We start from the raw sequence: 21,357 nt of genomic DNA, 5'->3' as shown, positions 1-21,357 counted from the left end.
CTAACATTGGGGCATGAAACAGGATTTATTGCTATAAGTGAATATGGCTAGAAAAACAGTTCAGACTAACTGAACTGCGCAGGCTAAAAGTGATGAATGATGATGCACTCAGGATTTTCTAGTAGGTAAAATACTTATTTTGGATTTTGGTATTGTTCTTCTGATGCACCTGAGAAGTCATGGCAAAGTCACTCTTCTAATCTTAAAAGTGCTGTGTACTCTTTTAATATGGGGTATCTGATGTTTTAAAGGAAAGCAAAGGATACCATGCAGTCAAGTCAGCACTCAGTGGAAAGGTATCTTATTCAGTTTCTACACATTTAGACAATCACTGAATTAACATCTTTAACAGAAGCAAAGAACCATTTCTATTTTGATACGTCCTCTATTGGGACCATATCCTTGTAATAGGATACTTAATTAGATGTCTACTCAGTTCCTAAAATGCATTCTTTAGGTGTTATAATCTGCCTAATGCATAAGTAGCAACTGAGCTTAAGGACATTGCAACATTCAAAAAATTAGCATAACAGGTCCAAGAAATACTCATGCATTATTACTTAACCCTTAATCTGAAAGCAACATTTCAAGAAGCGAGGCACCAACACAGCATCAAGAATAAAAAGTATGGAAATTAAAGGTAAGAAAATTGCTTCATCTTAAATGAAGAAAGAGAATATTCTTTACATAAAAGCAGAAAGCGATCCCTTTGCAATCAAGCATTATGATCATAGGAAGCTTCTTTTCAGGAGCTTCAGATGCAGCCTACATAACTTAGTACTCTCTAGACCTAGAGATGCTCATGGAAGCAAATCAGTCCTTTAGGCAATAGGGAACCTGGCAGGATGGCAGTACTTGCAACAGAGACTTAAACCGTGATGGCAGAAGTATAAATTCAGAAGTTCCAAAGTACCAGGAAGCTGCTAAAAGGCAAAGATACATTTCATGTAAGAAAATCATGGTCAGAAGTTACATGCATTGTTATATACATCTGCACAGAAAATACTCAGCAAACCAAAAACCAGGCTGACACAAAAGGAGCACGTTTAGAATTACAGAACAAATAATTCAAGTATTAAAAACGCAGTTCAACTTCATAAATGGTACATAAATTGATCTACAGTTTTAAAAAGTCAGTTAAAAACGTACAATGAGTAACTTTATGACAAGACTTCTCTTATATGCATAACAAGAGAGAACAAATACAACTTTGTTACCTATTTTCACTCTTTTCCACAAAATTGATAGACTGAAGGAAAAATACATATTCTTGTAAGAACCACTTTATAAAGATTTTGGCAACTACTTGCTAGCAGCACTGAAAGATCATTCATAGGAAATATACAGCATGGGAACTAGTAAATAAGAAACTTCATACACGGAGTTTTATAAGCATTATTGTTATCATTTCCTGTCAATTTACACACATTCGTGATTAAATTAACTATTCTGATTTGATTCAGAGCAACATTTAAGTAAAATGATCTTTTTCATTGCTTTACATTAGCTCTACCTTGCCACATCCAAATGTTTAAACCGAGATCCTGAAAATAATTACCAACCTGAAAGACAAATACAGATTCTTCTTTGTAATTGAAAGATTACTTGTCCAAACTAGAACTCTTTCCTTTTCCCTATTCACTTTCTACTAATTTGTAACTATATTATTATGACAGTTTTCTTTACATTAGACTTACGTTTCTCAAGTGTTAAAGCTATCTTCTAATCCTCGATACATAAATTTGTTGAAAGATCAAAAACAAACTCTGTCCTGACTTAACACAAACAAGTGAAAGGTACAAATGCATTAAAAACATGAGAATTAAAATAAATTATAATATTAGACTCTTAAATCTATTGTTTTACAATTGTTAAATATTTCAAATTTCACTACTAGTTGATGAGAATATACCAGCAATAACAAACATCGGATTTTCTCATTTTTTTAAATCCTCATTCAGCTGAAATGCTGCTTTCCTTTTGCATTTTGTCTGGGTCAAACTCTGTAACTTTGCATTTGAACATGATCTCCCTGATATCTATTGAAATAGGCGGGAAAATTAATAGCACTCCATAGGTTTTTTTTCTACACGACTGCCCTTTGGGCAAATGCCCTCATCAGTTCTCCAACATTTCGCATAGCAACATGCTAGATAGTGTTAAGTGACATTCTGCACTAGCGGTTCAAAGTCATTCCCTAGGACATGGTGTCCCCTCTGTGGTCTTGGAGGTTCCCTAAATCTGAGGCACATAACTAAACGACAAACTCAGCACAGGCATCAAGGGAGGTGTCGGTTACAGTAAAGCCTCTTTTAATGCCGCTAACCTTAATTAGCACCACAGTGCCAAGCACAGTGTATTGAAGACGTGCAATGAATAATATCCTTCAGGTACAGATCTGAAGGGAATAAAAGCACACATCATTTGCCACAACTTATAATATAGTCAATTTTTAGCCATTACCAAAAGGAGGAATATATTTTATCAATATGCTATTTGGGCACCTACTAATTCTATAGATTTGTAAAGGATATCAAAATTATAGACTGACCTAAACTGAAGAGAGATGCTTTTACTAGCAGAATTTAGCTACAGAAACTGTTCTTCAGGCATTGATTTAAGATCATTATCAATTAATCTAGAAACAGAAAGATAGCAGCAATTCTATTAAAAATAGTAACTATTATCAGAGAGAGAAAAAATTCTGCTGAAATCTACCAGGATTCCTACAGGAAACATGCTTTGATAGCCACTGAAGAGTTTAAAAAAAAAAAAAAAAATCTATATATACACACACGCACACATATATAGTCTTGACAACATCTCTTTCAATGCTTATTACCAAACATTTTAACTTTTAAGATTCTGCACAGCACCCTCATCCTAAACTCAAAGTCTATATAATTCTGAGACAGATAGATATTCCCACATGAATTATGTAATTTTACGCCAAAGTTTTAGATCTTCCCATTAACTTTTACTTTCTCTAGCATGGAAAGGAGTGCCGTCTCAAAGCCATTACCTCTTCTCAGTCTGTCAGTGTAATGTTTGCCAAGGGCCTACTGTTTCTGCTACATCTATAGGGTATGAAGCATGATCTGTCTTATTGCACAAAAGCATGCGATAATGCTAAACACCATGCACACCACAACATGATACTGATAATGGCACCGTTTAAAGGACAAGAATTTGCCCACACTATATGCTGTGAAATAAGCTCTCGCGTGATATATTGAGGAAAATCCTCGGACTGCGGAGGTAAAAACACCGCTTTAACTTGTGACAGGTTTCCAGAAGCATAACTGCTGATCAGTGCCAATTACACAACTGGCTTGTGTGTCCTCACAGTTTCAATTGTGCAACTGAATTTATAATTCAATTAGTATTTAAAATAATTAAGGATGAAAGAATATCAAAAAGCTCAAAAAAAGATTTTTGTAATTTACTGAAGTGGCTAATATTCCACCACTTCAAAAACGAAAATCGGTTATGTAACACAGAAGAAGATACATTCTACTATAAAACTATCCAGTAGAAAAGGAATGAAAAAATGCATAATCTTCTAACAAACTCTCATAAGCACTTTCATTTGGTACCTTAGAGCCAGTCAGTAAATATATTAACTCTGGACTTTTTTGAAGCATTTAATTGAAGCTTACTGGTCAAATAAACAGATCTACAGATTTTATTGATAAATTCTATGTATACACATACATCATCTCTTCTTATTCCAAGTTATGTACATTACTTCTTGCTTCCTATGATGTGTGCCAAGCTCACCTACTCATTTTTATGGGAGCACTGGGGAAATTATTTGAATTCTGATCAGAGTTACTATCTTTAAACATTCACAATCATTATTCACTTAAATCTGAACGTCATTAAGGAATTTGTAAACATCACTATTTCCTTCTTTTGGAAATTTTACATTATTTCAAATGAACCAGCAATGGTGATTTTCCTTCCCTACACAAAATTACGAGAGAAATTAGAGTGATTCTGATATTTTACCAATGCAAATATTAATGTGGTCATAAGCCAAATATGTCATGAAGATATGAAATAATGAAGATCTTTTGGTAACAATTTTACTCATTATTTCAGTCTCCCTTTAATCATTTAAACTGTTCAATGTGATTATGACTTCTTAGATGTTTGATATAAGAACCAATGATATTAAGGCACCTAAATGAAAAGAACAAAAAAGAAAGTCCGACATACAAGGAAACAAATTTAGTTAACATTAGGAATGATGATTTAAGTACTCAGTGGTTTAGTATGTAATTTTAAGTCATAAGCATGATTTGAATCTCAAATATTTCACTTGTGTCAGTTAAATAAATTTTCCAGATTGTTCTTTGACTGCAAAGATGAATTACTCTGATTATTTTTCTTCTCAGTCCTTACTGGCTTCATGATGTATATTGCAGTTTTTTAGCCTTTGATTTAAGCTCTTTAACATTTTGAAGTTTTGGTGATTAAGGATTACATAGTCTTTTTTGGTAATGATGTTCTCTCTTTTAGTGTCTTTAAAGTACTAATAACAGTTTTACTGTTTGCAATTTGTCTGAAGCTACAGCAGATAAATAGTCTGAGTCTTCAGAATGCTAACACCTACTTATTCAGAATTTTTAGAAATAAAAATAAACTAAAACTTGGCATTTTATTTTTATTCTTTTCAGTTTAATAGAAGAATGCTAATAAATTAGCAACAAAAAAAATAATCATGGGCTGGTATACTACCTTCTTGACTAATACATATCAAAAAGTTACAGAATCATGAAATGGTGTGTATGTGCGCGCACGTTTGTACACTTTTTTGAAAAACAGCCTCTAACATTCACACTGTTCCCAAAAATAATGTAAAGTTTTCAAAATTGTCCAGAGTGTGGACAGACACTGTGAGCCTGTGAGTCTTAGACAATGTGTGTTTAAGAAAAACAGTATCTTAGTAAAAGAGAAAGGAATTAAAGAACTATCATTAGGCAACAAAACTAAAAGATCGGAATGACAAGTACATGGCAACTACTCTCATTATCTAGATTCAATAAAAAAAAGAAATCAAACGATTTAGTCTACAAACTGGATCATCTATACAGGTGAGACACCGATAAACTGATTGATTAAGTGTATTAAATTGTAAATCTATTGTAGCAACTGATAAAAAATGTTATGATGAAATAGCAGTGAAGCCATGACTTAGTGGATTACAAAATAAAGGAATAAGAATGAATAGTTACCAAGGCTGCAACACTATATTAAAAATTAATTGATCAATCAGAAGTTGAGACAGAGGGGATAAGATATTAACAGAACATAGTAATTACAGATGGAGACCTAAGACACAAAGACTCAGATTTTGGGAAGTAAGCAGCTAAATACTTTTTAAAAGCTTGTTCAAATAATTTAAAATTAACTGGCACAGAAAATTTAAGGAATTTAGATTTTATCTTTACTATTTATAGTAAAATCTCAGCATCTCCTGAGTGATGTTAATTGTTGGCATTTATTGAAAAGAATGGAGAAGAGATTCCATCTTACATATACAGCTTTTAAGTACAGTATTTTGGATTCTGTGTACTTGTCTACTGCGTATGTCCTCAATATGCCATTTAATAAACAGCTTTCTTTTCAGGGAGTGCAAGAGCCAGTGCAATAATTACATAATAAATGAGCCTGCAGCTGATGAGGAGAACATCTGTATAAAAATAAGTATTGCCTAGCAGGTGTAAAAAAAAAAAGTGTTTATGATAACCACCTCTTTCTTTTATGTGTAGGAAAATATTTTTTTAAACCCTCTTCAAGCCTTAGTGATATTACATATTCTTTCAGGTACCTTGTTTCCAATGGCCTTTTTTGGTGGAAAGTTAAAAGTCCTCACTTGCTGGTATTTATTCTGTAACTTATGATGCAAGCTTCTGAACTCTGCGTATCTTCGATAAACATTCCATTCATCATCCTTTATCCTAATATAAACCTGCCAAATGATAGACAAAAAAAGAAGTAATTTAAAGATAGATTGTTGAATTAATTTTGTCTCTTTACTCTTTAAAGTTCACAGCATAACACCTTCACCTTTATGATGCAATGGTACCAGGAGTTCCATGATCATTTATCCATAGATATATCTCTGTGCATTAACTGTTTCTGTTCAACGGGTCATTAATCTAATTCTCTCCCTCCTTCCCTCCCCTTCTTTCATTCCTTCTTTCTTATTATTATATTATCAAGACAAACTTAGCTTGCTCATCATAACAAGATTCTGGGACAACATTGGTAGCACTTTTCGTTACCATGGTTTCCAGCATATTCTACTGGCCAGTGACCCAAAAAAAGATAATTTAATACCACTATAAAACTGATTTCAATATATTCAATACAGTTTTGCAACTTTGTAAATTGGCTCTGCAGCATCAAAATTGCAAAACATACTTCTATCCAAAGGCAAATTTTGAATCTTAATTTACTTTCTAAAAAGGTGTATTTGTAAAATTAACTAGAAATGCTATTGTTTGGAAAATAAACACAGTTCATTCTTTTCACTTGTCTAGGGCACTAAGTATAATTTAACACAGCTGTGTATTTTGCAATTCTGTTTTTTTGTCACAATTATTTCATGAGTATATTACCAATTCTATGATAAATATTCTTATCCTCTAGGAAAACTTCATACTCACAGAATGCTAAGATTTCATATACAACTAGGGAAAAGCCTTTCCTCACACCTTTAAACTCAGTTTAAAAGAACGGAGAAACAGTATGGCTCTGAAGCAGTAAACCAAGCATCAAAACTCAGTATGGAGTTTTTGATTGCATGATCTTTCGTAAGCTTTCTCAGTAATACCTCATTCTCTTTCTCCTCTCATCTGCTTTTTTTTAAGGTATTAGTGATCTCAGTATTTTGCATCATGAGTTAAGCTGGACTAGAACTGATGGCACAACACTGCTTTTGTTCTCCAGCCAAAAGCAGTAAATTAAATTGTAAGCTGAGTACCAGGAGAATGCTCATCTAATAAAGTAATGCCAGTGACCATCACACTGAGAGTGAGCAATACAATTGTACTTTCCTGAGTACTAGAATTAATGAAATTCGAATTTCAATGTGGTTGATTCCAACTCTGAATTGAAGCTTTTCGTGGTGACTGAGACATCCTCCTCTAGATTTGCTGAGTTCTAGAAAAAGCAAACTTTTACTAAAGACTCTCAGTATTTGAGAGGATATCCGGTGCTTTCTCCCACAAAAGTAGCTCATACAGCCTTTCTTCGGTTGAGGCTTGTTAAGAATTCCTCTTATTTCTGCAGATACCCATTCACAAAAGTGATAGGCAAGTAATTATCTTTGAAATCCCTAACTCTCAATCCAATTCATTGACATTGGCCAATCGGTGCAACGATCCCGTAGTTGGAGTGAAAGCCTTCAATGAAAACAGAAGCTTTCAAAGCCTGAAAAATACAGAGATTAACTTCTACGGGTAAGAAAGAAAAACAGCATAAGCCTCATTTCCTCAAAGGAAAAAGAAAGGCTGAAGACCTAGAGAGAAAAGAAGAATAAGCAGGAGAACAACAAAAATAAACCAACTAAATAGTCTAAAAAAAATTCATTTAATGAATAATTGGTGCAATTTTCAGCACGCTTAGCAGCTATCAAGACTACACAGCTACCTGACTTTAGGACCTAGTCTTTACTATTTCATCCACATTTTCACAGAATAGTTGAGGTTGGAAGGGACCTCTAGAGATCATCCCTCTTCTAAAAGTAGGGTAAACTACAGCAAGTTGCTCAGGACCATGCCCAGTTCTCTTTTGAATATCACCAAAGATGGAGACTCCACAACTTCTCTAGGCAACTTGTTCCCAGTGTTCAATCACCCTTACAGTTAAAAAGGTACTTCTTGCGTTTAAATGGAATTTCCTGTATTTCAGTTTGTGCCCACTTCATGAGGTTCCTGTCAGCCCCGCTTCTCCAGCCTGTAAAGGACCTTCTCAACAGCAGCACACCCATCTGGTCTATTAACCACTCCTCCCAGTTTTGTATCATTTGCAGACTTGTTGAAGGGGCACTCTATCCCTTTGTCTAGCTCATTAATTAAGATGTAAAATAGTACCTAGTACTGATGCCCAGGGTACACCTCGGGTGACTGGGTTCCAGCTGGACTTTGTGCTGCTGATCCCAAACCCTACTGTTTAGGGTATATTACAGTAAGGATTCTCCCTATTCATTCTGGGAGAGGAGTATCAATTATGAGAAATTATTTTGCATGTTAGCCATAAAACAGTCAAATTTTAAAGAAAAGTGCTTTCCACTTGAAATCAAGAAGAGGTGACAAGAAGCAGGTAATTCTGAACAAGACTCCAGAGGATAGTCATCACTAACAAAATACATTTTCTAACAGATACCATATAACTTCTAACAAATTAAAATATCTCACTGTAGGAAGCATTCATAATATCAGATTCTATGGGATTATAACTAAAGTGTTTAGTCACCACTGTAAATCACTTCATCACTTTTGATGATGATAATCAGAAAATGAATACCACATTTCCAAAACTGGCACACCTAAGAATGCAAGGGGTTTTGGAGTATTGTCCAAGTGATTTGTGTGCATATGTAAACAAAAATGTAACTGGTTCAGGAACTGGCAACAGGAATTTAGATAGCATAATGGCAGAATTACCATAATAATTCTACAGAAAGTATTCAGATTTCTTTTCCATTTTGAAAATAAAGCCAGGAATAAAGATAACTATGTACCTACAAGACCATCAGTTTTAACAATGCAGCATATCTCTGAAGAAATAAAATATGAAATGCAAGTGTTTTGTATAATTTCTATAAGTGTCTATAGAAAAGCAAACTGTTAGGGTAAGATAGGATTAATTTAACATAGTGAAAATTATTTTAAATATCTTTTATTCACTCATCTCTAACTTCCCTCCCTAGTCTCAAGCAACATAACTTTGTCTGAAAATTAGCATACATTCCTAACACTTATATTTGATTCCGCCTTCCTACCAAAAAAAAAAAAAAACCTTAATTTATTTTTAACCAGGTTATTTAATATGGAAATCCTAATTTAACTAAACAGTTACCTTTGCACTTGGGATTTGGTGGATCATGCAGTCCAATATTACCTGTTAACCTATAGTTAACTAATCTCTAAATTGAAATATCTAAGGACCGCAAAAACTAAGGTTAATTTTTTTTAGATAAAACTGTTACAGAAAGTCTTGCTGTTTTTAAGTACAGATACTTATTTCATTTAGACTCTAATGCACAAAAATTCAACATTTGGAGCCTCACGCCATATTGAATTTATTGACTATCATATAATAGACACTGAAAGGCATACTAGAGTTCGTGATTTAATATACATATTTAAAGCTTTATTATCTCAACAGGGAATACTACTCAGAAGTCAAGGTATTTTAAGGCACTTAAACTCATTTGGGAATCAAAGTAAATCCTAAACGTAAAACTGTTTGGATAAACTCATTCTAGTCTAGTCGTATAAGGCATACGGGCAGTTATCCCTGTTTATATGAAATACAGATCATACAGCATAAGTAAAGGAGGAACAGGGAATAATCATCTTTGTAGACAACATTTTGAAATACTAATAAATCAAGCATCTTCAGAGGCATGGTTTGAACGTCTCTTAAAAGTCAATGAGACTATTGCCATTGTCTTCAAGGTATCCACAATTTAATCCACCGTCTTTTTATATGAAATCAATTTTTGAATTTTGAAATCAATCATAGATTACATGAAATCAATGTAATCTATAGTTGCCAAATACAGAAGAAGATAAACAGACACTACAATGACGAGCCTCGATTTCTGAGCAAAACAAAGCAAGTTCAAGAGTTCAGATTTTACTGAACATATATATTTTTTTACTGATAATATTTTACTACATGACCAGTCTTCTTTAACTCTTACTGCATAGGGAGACACCATCAATGTCTCAAAGAATTATATTTTTCTCTACAGTCTACCCAGGATTCTCTCCCCAAATTGCTTCTGCTGTTTAAAAGTTTGTTATTACTTTACTAACTGTTATTACTTTGATTTCGAAGCAGTGCACAGCTACCCAGGTGAAGCAGAAGGATTATCAAAGTTTAACAGATGGAAAAATTGAGACAAAAAGCCCCACCCCTCCTTGTAAAAGAAGCCTCTGACAAATCTATTGTAGTCAATAAAATTAAAGAATCTGCAAAACAGTAATTTATTAGACTCAAAACTGGCCATGCAAAGCACACTCTGCGCTCTACTTAGTGCCGTTTCCTCTGTTTCTACCACAAGGGCTTTTAATATCAAGTCTTAATCATTCCAAAAACATATTAGTAATCAAGGATTTTTAAAAGGTCCTTATTTTGATGAAAAACTGCAAACTGAAGGGAGGAATGGACAAATGCAAAAATCCATTACTCTGGTCACAAAAGCATTCTACTACTCTGTAATTACGCAGGTAGGAATCAAAGAAAGCAAGTTCAGCAGACTCTCCCACTCCTCTCCCACTCACATCAGCTCTTCCAACAATCCCAGGACAACTTCAAATGTAGACAAATTGCGTAATTTATTTTGGGGGTAAGATGGTGGAGTGTACTGAGTCTATATGGCAAGGGGGTCAGAGGGAAGCAGACTCTGAAATAAGGGAGGTGCATGGAAAATGGAGATGCACAGATTTTTAGAACAGGAATTCTGAAGAAAGAATGACAACAGGGAGTGAAATATAGGGGATTAGGTAAAAACAGGTGTGGGAGATAAGGGATGAATCACAGGATGTGACAAAAAGATGTAGGCTAGGCTGCAGGTGATATTCAAATCAGCTACGGAGAGTTTGTCAGGCATGAAGGAGGAGACGAGGTGAGTAATGATGGGAAGCCTGATGAACGCATGAATGCTAAACTGTACTAATAGTTCTCTTCATTGAAATTGTTTAAAGCCATCCTTTTGTCTATGCTTGTCCCAAATTACCAAACTGTACTTTAGAGGGACACTACTTTCTACTACTGAAAAAAAGCTAAACTAAGTTACAGAATCATATTTTACCATCACATTCACAAAAGTTTAAAGGACCATGCTCAGGCTCATTCCTTGATCAACTCAAAAAGTCAATTTCAAATCACTACATTTTCTTCCAAAAGCTCATGTTTTCCTAAAACAATCCATTTCCTAAACCAATTGAATAATATTCAAGGTAAAGAACCCATTTACAGAGCAACACAAAATCATTCCCAGAATGGTTATTTGATTGTAGGCAAAAAGATTTCACTTTAATATTCTCTTGCACATCAAACACCAAGTAAGCTAGCTTTGTTTGTAATTTGGGAGCACTTTCCAATTAGGTCTCCCATTACTCCCATAGCCTCAGATGACTGAGCTTACGTATGTCTTCATCTGCAAGAAGTATATTGTGCACCTTATTTGAGGACATCACAACAACGTTTTACTAAAAGAGTGTAGAGTTATTGCTGTAGTTACATGGTAAAGCTAAAGTGAAAGTCCTTCAATTTGTAAAAGGCTGTAAATATTGATAAAAGACATTTTTTAATGTGATTACATTTCATATTTTTTGTGGCTACATGGACACCTTCAGAACGCAGGAAAGTTTTAACATTTTACTTTCTGAAATACTACAACTTCACACTCACTCCAGGCACTATATTTGTAAGGGTCAAGAATAGCTATAAAATTCATCTAAAACATACAACTTTATTTTTAGATTTGTGTATTAAGTGTTGCAATATTAACAAACCTTTTTTTAGGAATAAATCTCAACTGTTCTTCTACCATTAAGGCATAAGCCACATTCCCATTTGCTTGGTTTTCCTAATAGTAGATGGCACGAGTCATTCATTATTTCATCAGTGGTTTTCACAAATTTTCACAAATGTATTTATGTATGTGGAAAATTTAAGTTATAGTGTTAATAAATGAACTGTTCATCATAAATCCTTACTGGGGAAGGGTAAAGAGTTTCAGGCTGGTTAGTTTGGTTTATACATTTTGTTCTTTCTGTATAATCACAATTCCTAGCAACACCAAACTGCACAAACATAAAGACCCTAAACCTAAGGATAAGACTACTGGCAAGTTCTATTTAGACAGTGCCAGGATATAACAGCTGTAGAAACGATTCTTGCTGGTGTTATACAGGTTATAAAAAAACTGAGATATTCTTAAAATTAATATCTAATGCAACAATTTCCAGGTGATTATTAACTTAATATTTGGTAACAAGACTCTTATAACCCACAACATTTGCATAAACAAAACTGACTGTACTTCTGTGGACTTTTGTTAATGTAACCCGAGAAAAATGATCAAACTTTCTGTGGAAGGGAGAGCATTCATTCGTCGTAATGGAAGGTGCAGATGTTCTGGGACGAGCTTCTCTGTAACTATCACTTTTTTCTGTTTCCAATGCATTAGTTTTATAATAATAATAATGCCATTACGCACAAACTCTGATTCAAATCATTTAGTGAATTTTCCCCTAGTGACTTACATGATTTCCACCAGTGACGCTGCAAGGACTACCAATTGAGCTCCTGGAAGGTGGTTTATGCTAAGAAAACAGTTGACTACACCAGCTCAAATTAACAAAATAAAGCAACCAGCATGGAGAGAATTTTCTGAAGTACTGAGGCTAGTAAGGTGGTCTGAAATTAATGCTTGCTAATTTATGTTGAGAAAGCAGATAAACAGTAACTGTAACTTGAATATTAAAAGTGTGTTTTCAAAAACTGTGTGTTCCTGGTTTACATAATACAACAGCAAATGGCTCAGAAATCTTTTTGACACCCATTCTAGAAAGAACGTCAATTTTTATTTCCTCTCAGATTGCAGTTCTGCAGTTTGAACTAGCTCTTCGACAGAATACCAGGTCCAGCCAGCTAGGGATGATTTGTAGGCAGCTAACTCTATTGCACAGTTCTAAAAGCAGGTGAGAGGAACTCTGTAAGAAGTAAATGTTACGAGTTACATGGCAGTTCACATATAACACATGAGATGGTTGAAGATGAAAATAGAAGAATGAACAATAAGCTACGTTTTGAAATAAGTTGTATAACAAACAACCACTTCATAGACTGCAATGATTTGTTTTCTTTCCTTCTCTGGTACTTACTTTCTATAATCTCAAACAATCAAACAAAGTAAATAAATCATATCTAGAAAGAAGGTATAATAGAGTTTCATTTCATAGTACAGAGCTATTTTATACTTCAAATATAATTATTATTCTTTTACTATTGTCTGTCTCAGACATTCAGTTGAAAGCAGTAACTACTTCTATATTTTCTAAGAATACAAAATCTTTCTTTGCTTAGTAATTATTTGACTGTTCTCCCTTTAACTATAATCTTAGCATAATTAAGTGTTTACAGTGGACTTATAAATACATAATCTAATCAGTCCTTTAACAGTACAGGATGCACAATTTTCTACACTGCATTTCGATGTAGACTTGATGTAAGCTGTAATACATGACAAAACAATATAAATTAATATAAACAAAATTCTCAAATGCTTTGATGGATCTTCTTCTTTGCCTATAAGTATTGCTGAGTTCCTAAGCTGCAAAAATTTTTTAAATTAACAACTCTTCCTTAACTTCAGCATACATCTTGATTATTCAGGATTCAGGAACCCTAAATTAACAAGATTTTGGTTAAAATGGAAGGAAGGAAGATATCTTACCAGTCAGCATGTGAATCAGATAACTGTTATTTATTTTGTCTTCCAAAATATATCTATATATATATATATATTTTTTTTTTTTTTTTTAACACAATGATATTATTGAAGTCCTATATCAAACAGGAACTCGCAAATATTGGATGCAGATTATGTTCTTGTCTTTGTATCAGGTATTAAAACAAATGAAATTGAAATCCTATTTTTGTTTTCCTCATTTATTGCACATGGATTAGCACTTCTATAAGCACTTTTAAGTATCAAGTTTAAACCCTTATAGTCTCCTTTAGAAAAGAAATAATTATGAAAGCTTGCAAGGAACAAAAACATTTGGTAATATCTGTTAATTCTCCTGCAATGCGCGCTCTCATTTTTGTATACTCTCTCCCAACTCTCTTCTCTTCTCTCCAACCCCATGCTGCTCCCACACATCCTCAGCTCCCATTATGGAAACTGTGGGATTCTCACCCTGTTGTCTTATGTACCCTCAAGCCACTCTCTTTTTCAGAAGGCCATGAGCCATATCTTTCTCTCAAATTCTTTTAATCATTCTAGGCCATTTTCTTCTCTATTCATCCTAAGCTGCTCTGAGTTGGTGCATTATTATAAGCCTCTACTCTTCTTTCTCCTTTTCACCCTGCTTAGTACCACAGATACTAAAGTCAGCCAACTCCTTACATTTCAGGGAAATGAAATTCAACTTTGGACTTAACTTTTGCAATTCTTTGCCTATCTTTAAAGTATTTTAAATGTTAATTCATTATTTTCTAATGTTAAAACTTCTACTGCCTTTGATGAAACACTACCCATAACACCAGGCTCATGCATTCAGTAAAGGTCAACACTTGTGTCTGGCCAAAAGAACAGATCCCAGCCTGTGCTTTCATTGCTTCACATCTCACCCAGAATTTTGCTGGTCATTCTCTTACATCCTCAGTCCCCTATCTCCCCCTGAAAACTTTTTACTATCAGATGCTGCTCTCCTCCATCACTTTCATGTTTTGTTTTTGCAAAAAATCATTCTCTGCTTGAGCAGAAGCTTTCAAGTACTTACTGTGAATCCACCTGTATTTGAAGGTATTCTTTCAGAAAGTGAATAGGAAAAGTAGAACACCATTTTAAATAATATAGAAAGACATACCATGAGAATAGAGATTAGTCAATCGATGTTAAATGTTGAGACACACAGGAATGGAAGAGTTATTTAAAAAAAAAAAGTTTATTGACAGTCTTAGGGGGCTTCCTATTCATATGCAAATAGCAATACCATTGTCTGATTAATGTGTTTATCTTTAATCTTATTTTGTATAACCTAAAATGTTTATCATTCTGCAAATAAGGAGATTTTGCAAGTAACCATTTCGATATTGGTATCGCTTTAGAATTACAAAATCTCAGTTTCATTATCTCAAGTGTCAGCTATTTATAATTATAGTAACAAAAGGCATGGCTAATGACATTTGCTGTACACTTCTCAGGAAAGTGGAATCCATATGTATGCAGCAAATAAAACACCACAGTGAAGAAACATCATAAAATAATACTGCAATAATGCTCTTGCTTCGCAGTCACTAAAGAAAATTGCAAGTAACTATCACCATCTAGAGGTAAAATATAAAAGAAAAGTGGTTTTTTACTCTGATCTAGATTCTGTCTTTCTCCCTACGAATATACTAGGCAGAAGATTATTTTCTAATGGTAGCCCGACTGAGCAACACCTGACTATGGGATTCACAAAAAAGATGAGCAGCAAACTGCACAGATCACAAAGAGTAGTCATCAGAAAACACCTAGTTAAGCTACCTGGAGAAGACAGAATGCTTGTGAGAGAAGAGTGGACTTTTTGCCAGCATGACTCTGACTTTAATAAGAAGTTTAACATGCAAGTTATCTGTTTAAAATATTAGTCTGTTTAAAATATTAGACTTTCCTAACTGTTACTTTGTATACTATATCTTGTTTAGTTTCATATGTGGCTAGGTCTTCTAATACTCATAACTAACTTACTCATTAGTAGCTGTCACAAACTTCGTAAGAGAGTAAACCTCTGAAGTTTCTTCTTTTCATCTCACAGTAGACAACTGTGGTTGTTTTAAGTGTTATTGCAAGAAAAAACTGCTATGACATTCTAGTCTGATCTCCTGTCAGTGCCCAGATAATTTAATCCAGTAACGCTTTCATAATCCCAATGATACATTGGTTCATAGTAAGGACATGAACTGGTAAGGTTCTTTCTGCCCAGACACAAAATTAATTTTACTAGTACTTCGTCAGCACTGATGAATGGCAAGATAATATTCAAGATACAAACCTGAAGCAAAACGTACCAGACCAAATACAAATAGAAAGGCTGTGCTTCTGAAAACATTAGAATGAGCATGCATAGAAGATAAACACTAACGGAAGAAAAGATTTCCTCCTCATACTTGGTATTTCCATTTCAGGACTACATTAGGCTGTCATTACAAGGCATTGCAAGGGCAACTCATCTTTGGTTAATCCTAAACCACGACCTCGGTAAGGTAAAGATGGTAAAACTGCAAGTTTCTATAGAAGTGCACCTCTTCTGAAAATAACTGGGTTCTTCACTTAGAGGTAGAAAAAAGTGGAATGTTTGCATCAGACAGCCAAATTATTTTCCACAGACTACCCCTTATTCTGTTCTGCCCCATTAACAAAAATACACTTACGAAGCAGGGTTTACTTCAACTTACTTTCCTTAGAAAAAATAAGGACAGACGTTCAGAACCCTCAGGTACGTTAGCATATCACTACAACTTTCCATCGTGCCTTCAAGTTAGAAGAAAAACAGCTTAAGCAAAACTCAGTGAAAATCAGAAGGTATTAACATCCATGAAGAAATTAAGATGAGAAAGTTATTTGGAGAATCAGAAGTCTAAAAGGATTTTTTCCCCCTCAGAATAAGCCAGAAGTAGCAATAAAATTGAGACAAAGTAAAAACAAACAATATCTACATCTTCCATCAAGTCTAATCTCAGCAAATTCAACCTTAAAATTCAATTTTTAAATGTGCAGCTGTGCATGACAGCACATAATCATATTTTTCTTCCAGTAGAACTCTTGACCTTTATTAAGAATTTAGATACTTTCCTTTGGTTACCTCACTTTTTTTGTTGTTTGTAATTAAAAATTAAGAGCTAGTTCTACTGGGGGGGGTGGGGGGAGGGAAGCTCTAAGTGCACAAAGTTTAAAAAAAACAATAATAAAAGAAGTTATTAATGAAGCAATATTCTGACCTTGGGGGGAAAATAAATATACACAATCGAAAACCATAAATTTGGTTACATTGAATCTTTTCCTCACTGCCACTCATATCTGGACCTTATTCTGGTTAAAACGTTGCTATGAAAAATAATATACGGTGTACAAATATCATAAATCATCCTTAATGACTGAGTACTAGATTACTTGAACTACTGTGAAAGGTGTAAATTAATATTAAAGTGAAGTTGTTTTTCTATCCACTTCTAATATGCCTTAATAAAAGCACTGCATTAATTTACCAAAAACGCATCATTTTGGCATATTAGATAGCACCCTTATAAATAGATTGTTTTCAGTTCACATAAGCAGACTAGGAAGAACACTAACACAACTCAAAACACAGTAGTAAGCTGAATAACGAAAGAGATTTTTATTTCCCAAAGACAACCAAAGAGAATGCCAGTGAAAAAACATAAAATCAAAATCTCTGCTAAAAATGCAACTATTTGCAATACATGCAAATTCTCTATGTCCCTTTTTCAAATAGGTATGTGCTTATGTGCTTTTCTCTCCTTTCTTTACATGCTTTTCTGTACTATTATTTAATAATTCAGGACCTCCAAACTGACAGCATTTTATGCAAACAGAACAGCTTTCCTACAGTGTAATGACATTGTTGTTGAACTTGAGAACCTCTAATAGTATATGATGAATGATTTCTTCAGATTCATTATCTACCACAGCATCATCTTCTACTAAAGACAGGAGCTGCCTACACCTAAGTTCCCTGCTTCATTGCAGGGAAGCTGCAACAATTGACTGCTTATACTTTTCACTAAACAAAAGAATGAGGGAGAAAAAACCACCCATGTGAGTAACAGACCATTGGTAACCACAACAAATAAAGCCATAGCTTAAGTTTCTTATTCACAACTTCCACTGAAGAGTTTAAGAGTTCTTTCTTCTATCTTTGCAACAACTCCCCTACTCTGCAACAAGCCATATCCACAATTATAAATTCATCATTGTAAATTATGTTAACTTTCCATATAACTATGAAAGAAAGGTGGAACTCTTTTCATTGCATCTAAATAAGCATTGCTTTTGCATTCGGAAAAAAAAAGATCAACATTGGGTTGTATTCCCTCTCCCCCATCTTTTCATATAACAAACATCAGTAATGTTAAAAAACCACAAAATTCATACAGTACAGAAAACACTGTTTATCATTTTTCACCATCACTAATAACTATGCCAAGCTAAAACAGTCAGAAATGCACCTAACACAGCTGAAACAAAAGTCAAGAGAATGCAGAAATTCAACAGTCATGTTGTCATCTCATCTTTTAGATACAAAATATTTTCTGTAATTGTCTCTTTTTGTACTTATCTGCCAGAAACTCAAAGTTTCTATGGAACATCAGGGAGAAAAAAAAAAAGAAAGAAAGAAAAAGAAGAAACAATTGAGGTGCATCACATTCCACCTTTTGGTAGATGAACTGTCTAGATTAAAATGTTTGAGGAAAGGTATGAACCTTTAAAACCTGTTAAACAGTACTTGATAAGTACCCCTTGCTACTACACTTTGCTGCTCACCCATGCAAACAGCAACATTACTGCCAGAGGAGACCCCTCGCATTTCAAGGGTGACCACACAGCACTGGGGACAAGGGTGAAGGGCAGAGAGGCCCAGGTGGTGGTCTTCCTGCCAGTAAGGGGAAGGGCTCAGGTAAGGACTGAGGGACCCTGTGGATCAGTATCTGCTTGCACAGGTGGTGTCATTGGCAGGTATTTGGCTTTTAAAACCACAGGATCCTCTCTAAAGATCAAAGACTGCTGGGGAGAAATGGCATCCACCTGAGAGTGGGACAAGAGTACCTCTGCCAACATGCCAGACAACCTAGTGAGGAGAGCTGAAAGCCAGGAGAGGGAGATTACAAGCCATAGCTGAGTGATGGGCAGGGTGGAAAGTAAGTGGTGCATCGTGAAGAAAAAAAGGGGGACAAATGAAACAATAACACGAGATGAAAAGAATAGAACAAGGCAGCCTGCGAAACAAGCAGGAGGAACTAGAGCTGCGTTTACAGTCATGGAACTGCAACATCCTTAGAGTAACAGAGATGTGGTATCAGAGCTTGCAATAATTCCTGTGTTAACCGGGTGTTGACTGGGTTTACAAATGCAGGAAAGAGGAAAACTTTTGCAGCAGAAATAATCCACAAAAAGAATAACAGATAGATTGGGAGAGCACATTAAAGACCTATTTAAAGTTAGTCCTGCCTTTCCATCTACGGATGGCATACTTGTTCTGCAACTGAGGATCCATGCGTCAAGGAACGGGATGGGACTCCAAAGCTTCAAGTATAAGGCAGGTTAGAGCGCAAACCCTAAATTTAGAACTGGCAGAAGAACCACCCACTATGAACATGTCCAATGACACATAGTGAGGGCTGCTGCACTGTGCAAAATGTTTTTGAGTGAGCCACTACAGTGAGGTCACATCTGCGTGTCTGTCTTTGCAAGCTTCATTTATAAGAAAATGGCAGTATTTCAGGTCACTGATATCTCCAAAAGTGAAATAGAATATTTGCATGCACATGCAAGATCTGATCATTACTGATCATTATTGAATGGCTGTGCTGTCTGTCCATTGCAATCATTTTATTAATATGCTTTTAAAGCATTAAACTACTAAAAAACAACCCTCAAAATAGGTAATTTGATCATTTATACAATCCGAAGGATGAATATAAATAAAAATACTATTGCTGTTTATTAATTGATTTCTTTAAAAAAAATTGTACTAAGATACTTAAAATATTAAAATGTTCCATTTTAGTCAGCTACCTTATTTATAAAATCTAGGTTAAAAAGTATTATTTACCTGATAAACATGGAATGCATTAGCAGCTTTTCCACGCAGAAAGACTGAGGGAATCCAGACATTAATAAGAGCACGATTTGATCTGAGCAGGAGAGAGAAAAGCTTAAAATCTATATCAAAATTAAGAAGTAACAACCTCCAGTGATTTTAACAGAGATCAAAGTGATCAACAAAGCGACTTAACGTTCTATCTGAACCTTTTATAATTGCTTCACCTAGAAGTGTTCTCTAAAACTAACACAACAAAAAAAAAGCAATGAAATAATTCCCTTTGGTTTTTTATGGCGTGCACTGACAATATTTCATATACACAGGAAACAAAAACTGATTCATTTCAATAAGTTTTGTGATTCATAAAACTCCGCAAAAAAATGAGTTCATTAAATAACAGAAGACCTCTGGACAGTTATGGATAAGATATTCCCATCCATTCTCTTTGCAATTTTGAATTCTAATTTTAATTTATTTCCAGCTATGACAGAATGACATTAACTACACTTTCACCCCTTTATCCACAAGAAGCTAGGCTCATTAGTTTGACCAAGGCAAAGCTCCAAATCACAGCACTCAGTGATATGGGATGACCTACTGCTTTTTTCTTTTTAAATACTATCTGCATGCACGGATTAAGAGTTATTCTACAAAAATGAGAAAGACCATCAAATTTTTAACAGCATGCATTTTCTTCCAAAATCAAAGCAACAAAAAACAAGTTTTCGGTTCTGTCATTAGTTTCAACTCGTTTTCTGTTAGAATACTACCAGGTACAATAGCTACCAAAAATTAGCACATTGAAAGAATTAAGCTTAAGAAAAAAATATTAGCACACTCAGGAGAGTCTTCTTGAATCTAAACCCATTGGAGTCAACATTATTCAAAAACTATACCAGCACATGGACTGTGCAGCTCTCAGTACTTTCTAACCATGGAACACCACAACTGAGAATTCAGTTATTGGAAATAATATAGAGAAAGCAAATTATTAAATGTTTGCTTGTTCCTCATTCCCATAAAGACAGTATGAAGAGAAAAATGTGCATATTAAGAAACTTACATTTCAAAATCTGACAAACTCTGGTCTTCAGATGTTTGACTCAAATCTCCAGGGACCTACATTTACAAAACAGAAACAATTCTGTTTTTCTGTTCAGAAACAAACAAACAAAAAAACTCAACAACAGCAACAGACAACAGCATCGCTATTAGGCCCTTCTAAGAAAAGTAACCTAAAACAAACTACGTTGTGTGCATAAACAATTTATGGGAAGAGATAAAGCATATAAAACATAGACAATGCTTTCTTTTATAACCAGTTATAACAATTACAACCAATTATAACCATTAAGAGAAGGACACATGACCATTTTATTTTAGCTTTTTTTTTTTTTAAAAAAAAAAGCACTACATGGCTACAAAACTTTAAGTGGGCAAGGATGAACTAACTACTGTAGAACTCAAAAAAGTGACGGTTAGGAGATAAGAAAATTGAAATACCATTTAGAACTGAATCAGTAATAGTTTTTCACCCTTTAAAGCCAGTTAA

At 34.4% G+C, this 21,357-nt stretch overlaps 1 protein-coding gene across 6 annotated transcripts in view; it reads right to left on the bottom strand.

Moving 5' to 3' along the window:
• SNX29 (sorting nexin 29) overlaps positions 1-21,357 on the bottom strand; it is a 146,835-nt gene that overhangs the window by 50,873 nt on the left and 74,605 nt on the right. For 5 of the 6 annotated variants that reach the window (XM_068908259.1, XM_068908260.1, XM_068908263.1 and 2 more), the window contains 3 exons: positions 20,869-20,924; positions 19,815-19,896; positions 5,837-5,977 (listed from right to left, as the gene is read on the bottom strand). In XM_068908259.1, coding sequence (XP_068764360.1) covers positions 5,837-5,977; positions 19,815-19,896; positions 20,869-20,924 — 279 coding nt within the window. The remainder of the gene's footprint in view (positions 1-5,836; positions 5,978-19,814; positions 19,897-20,868; positions 20,925-21,357) is intronic. The other variant, XM_068908262.1, reaches the window with a different exon arrangement.

The sequence above is a fragment of the Struthio camelus genome, chromosome 15 (assembly GCF_040807025.1).
Source record: "Struthio camelus isolate bStrCam1 chromosome 15, bStrCam1.hap1, whole genome shotgun sequence".
Classification (NCBI taxonomy): Eukaryota; Metazoa; Chordata; class Aves; order Struthioniformes; family Struthionidae; genus Struthio; species Struthio camelus.
This window is presented reverse-complemented; position numbering and strand designations above follow the sequence as displayed.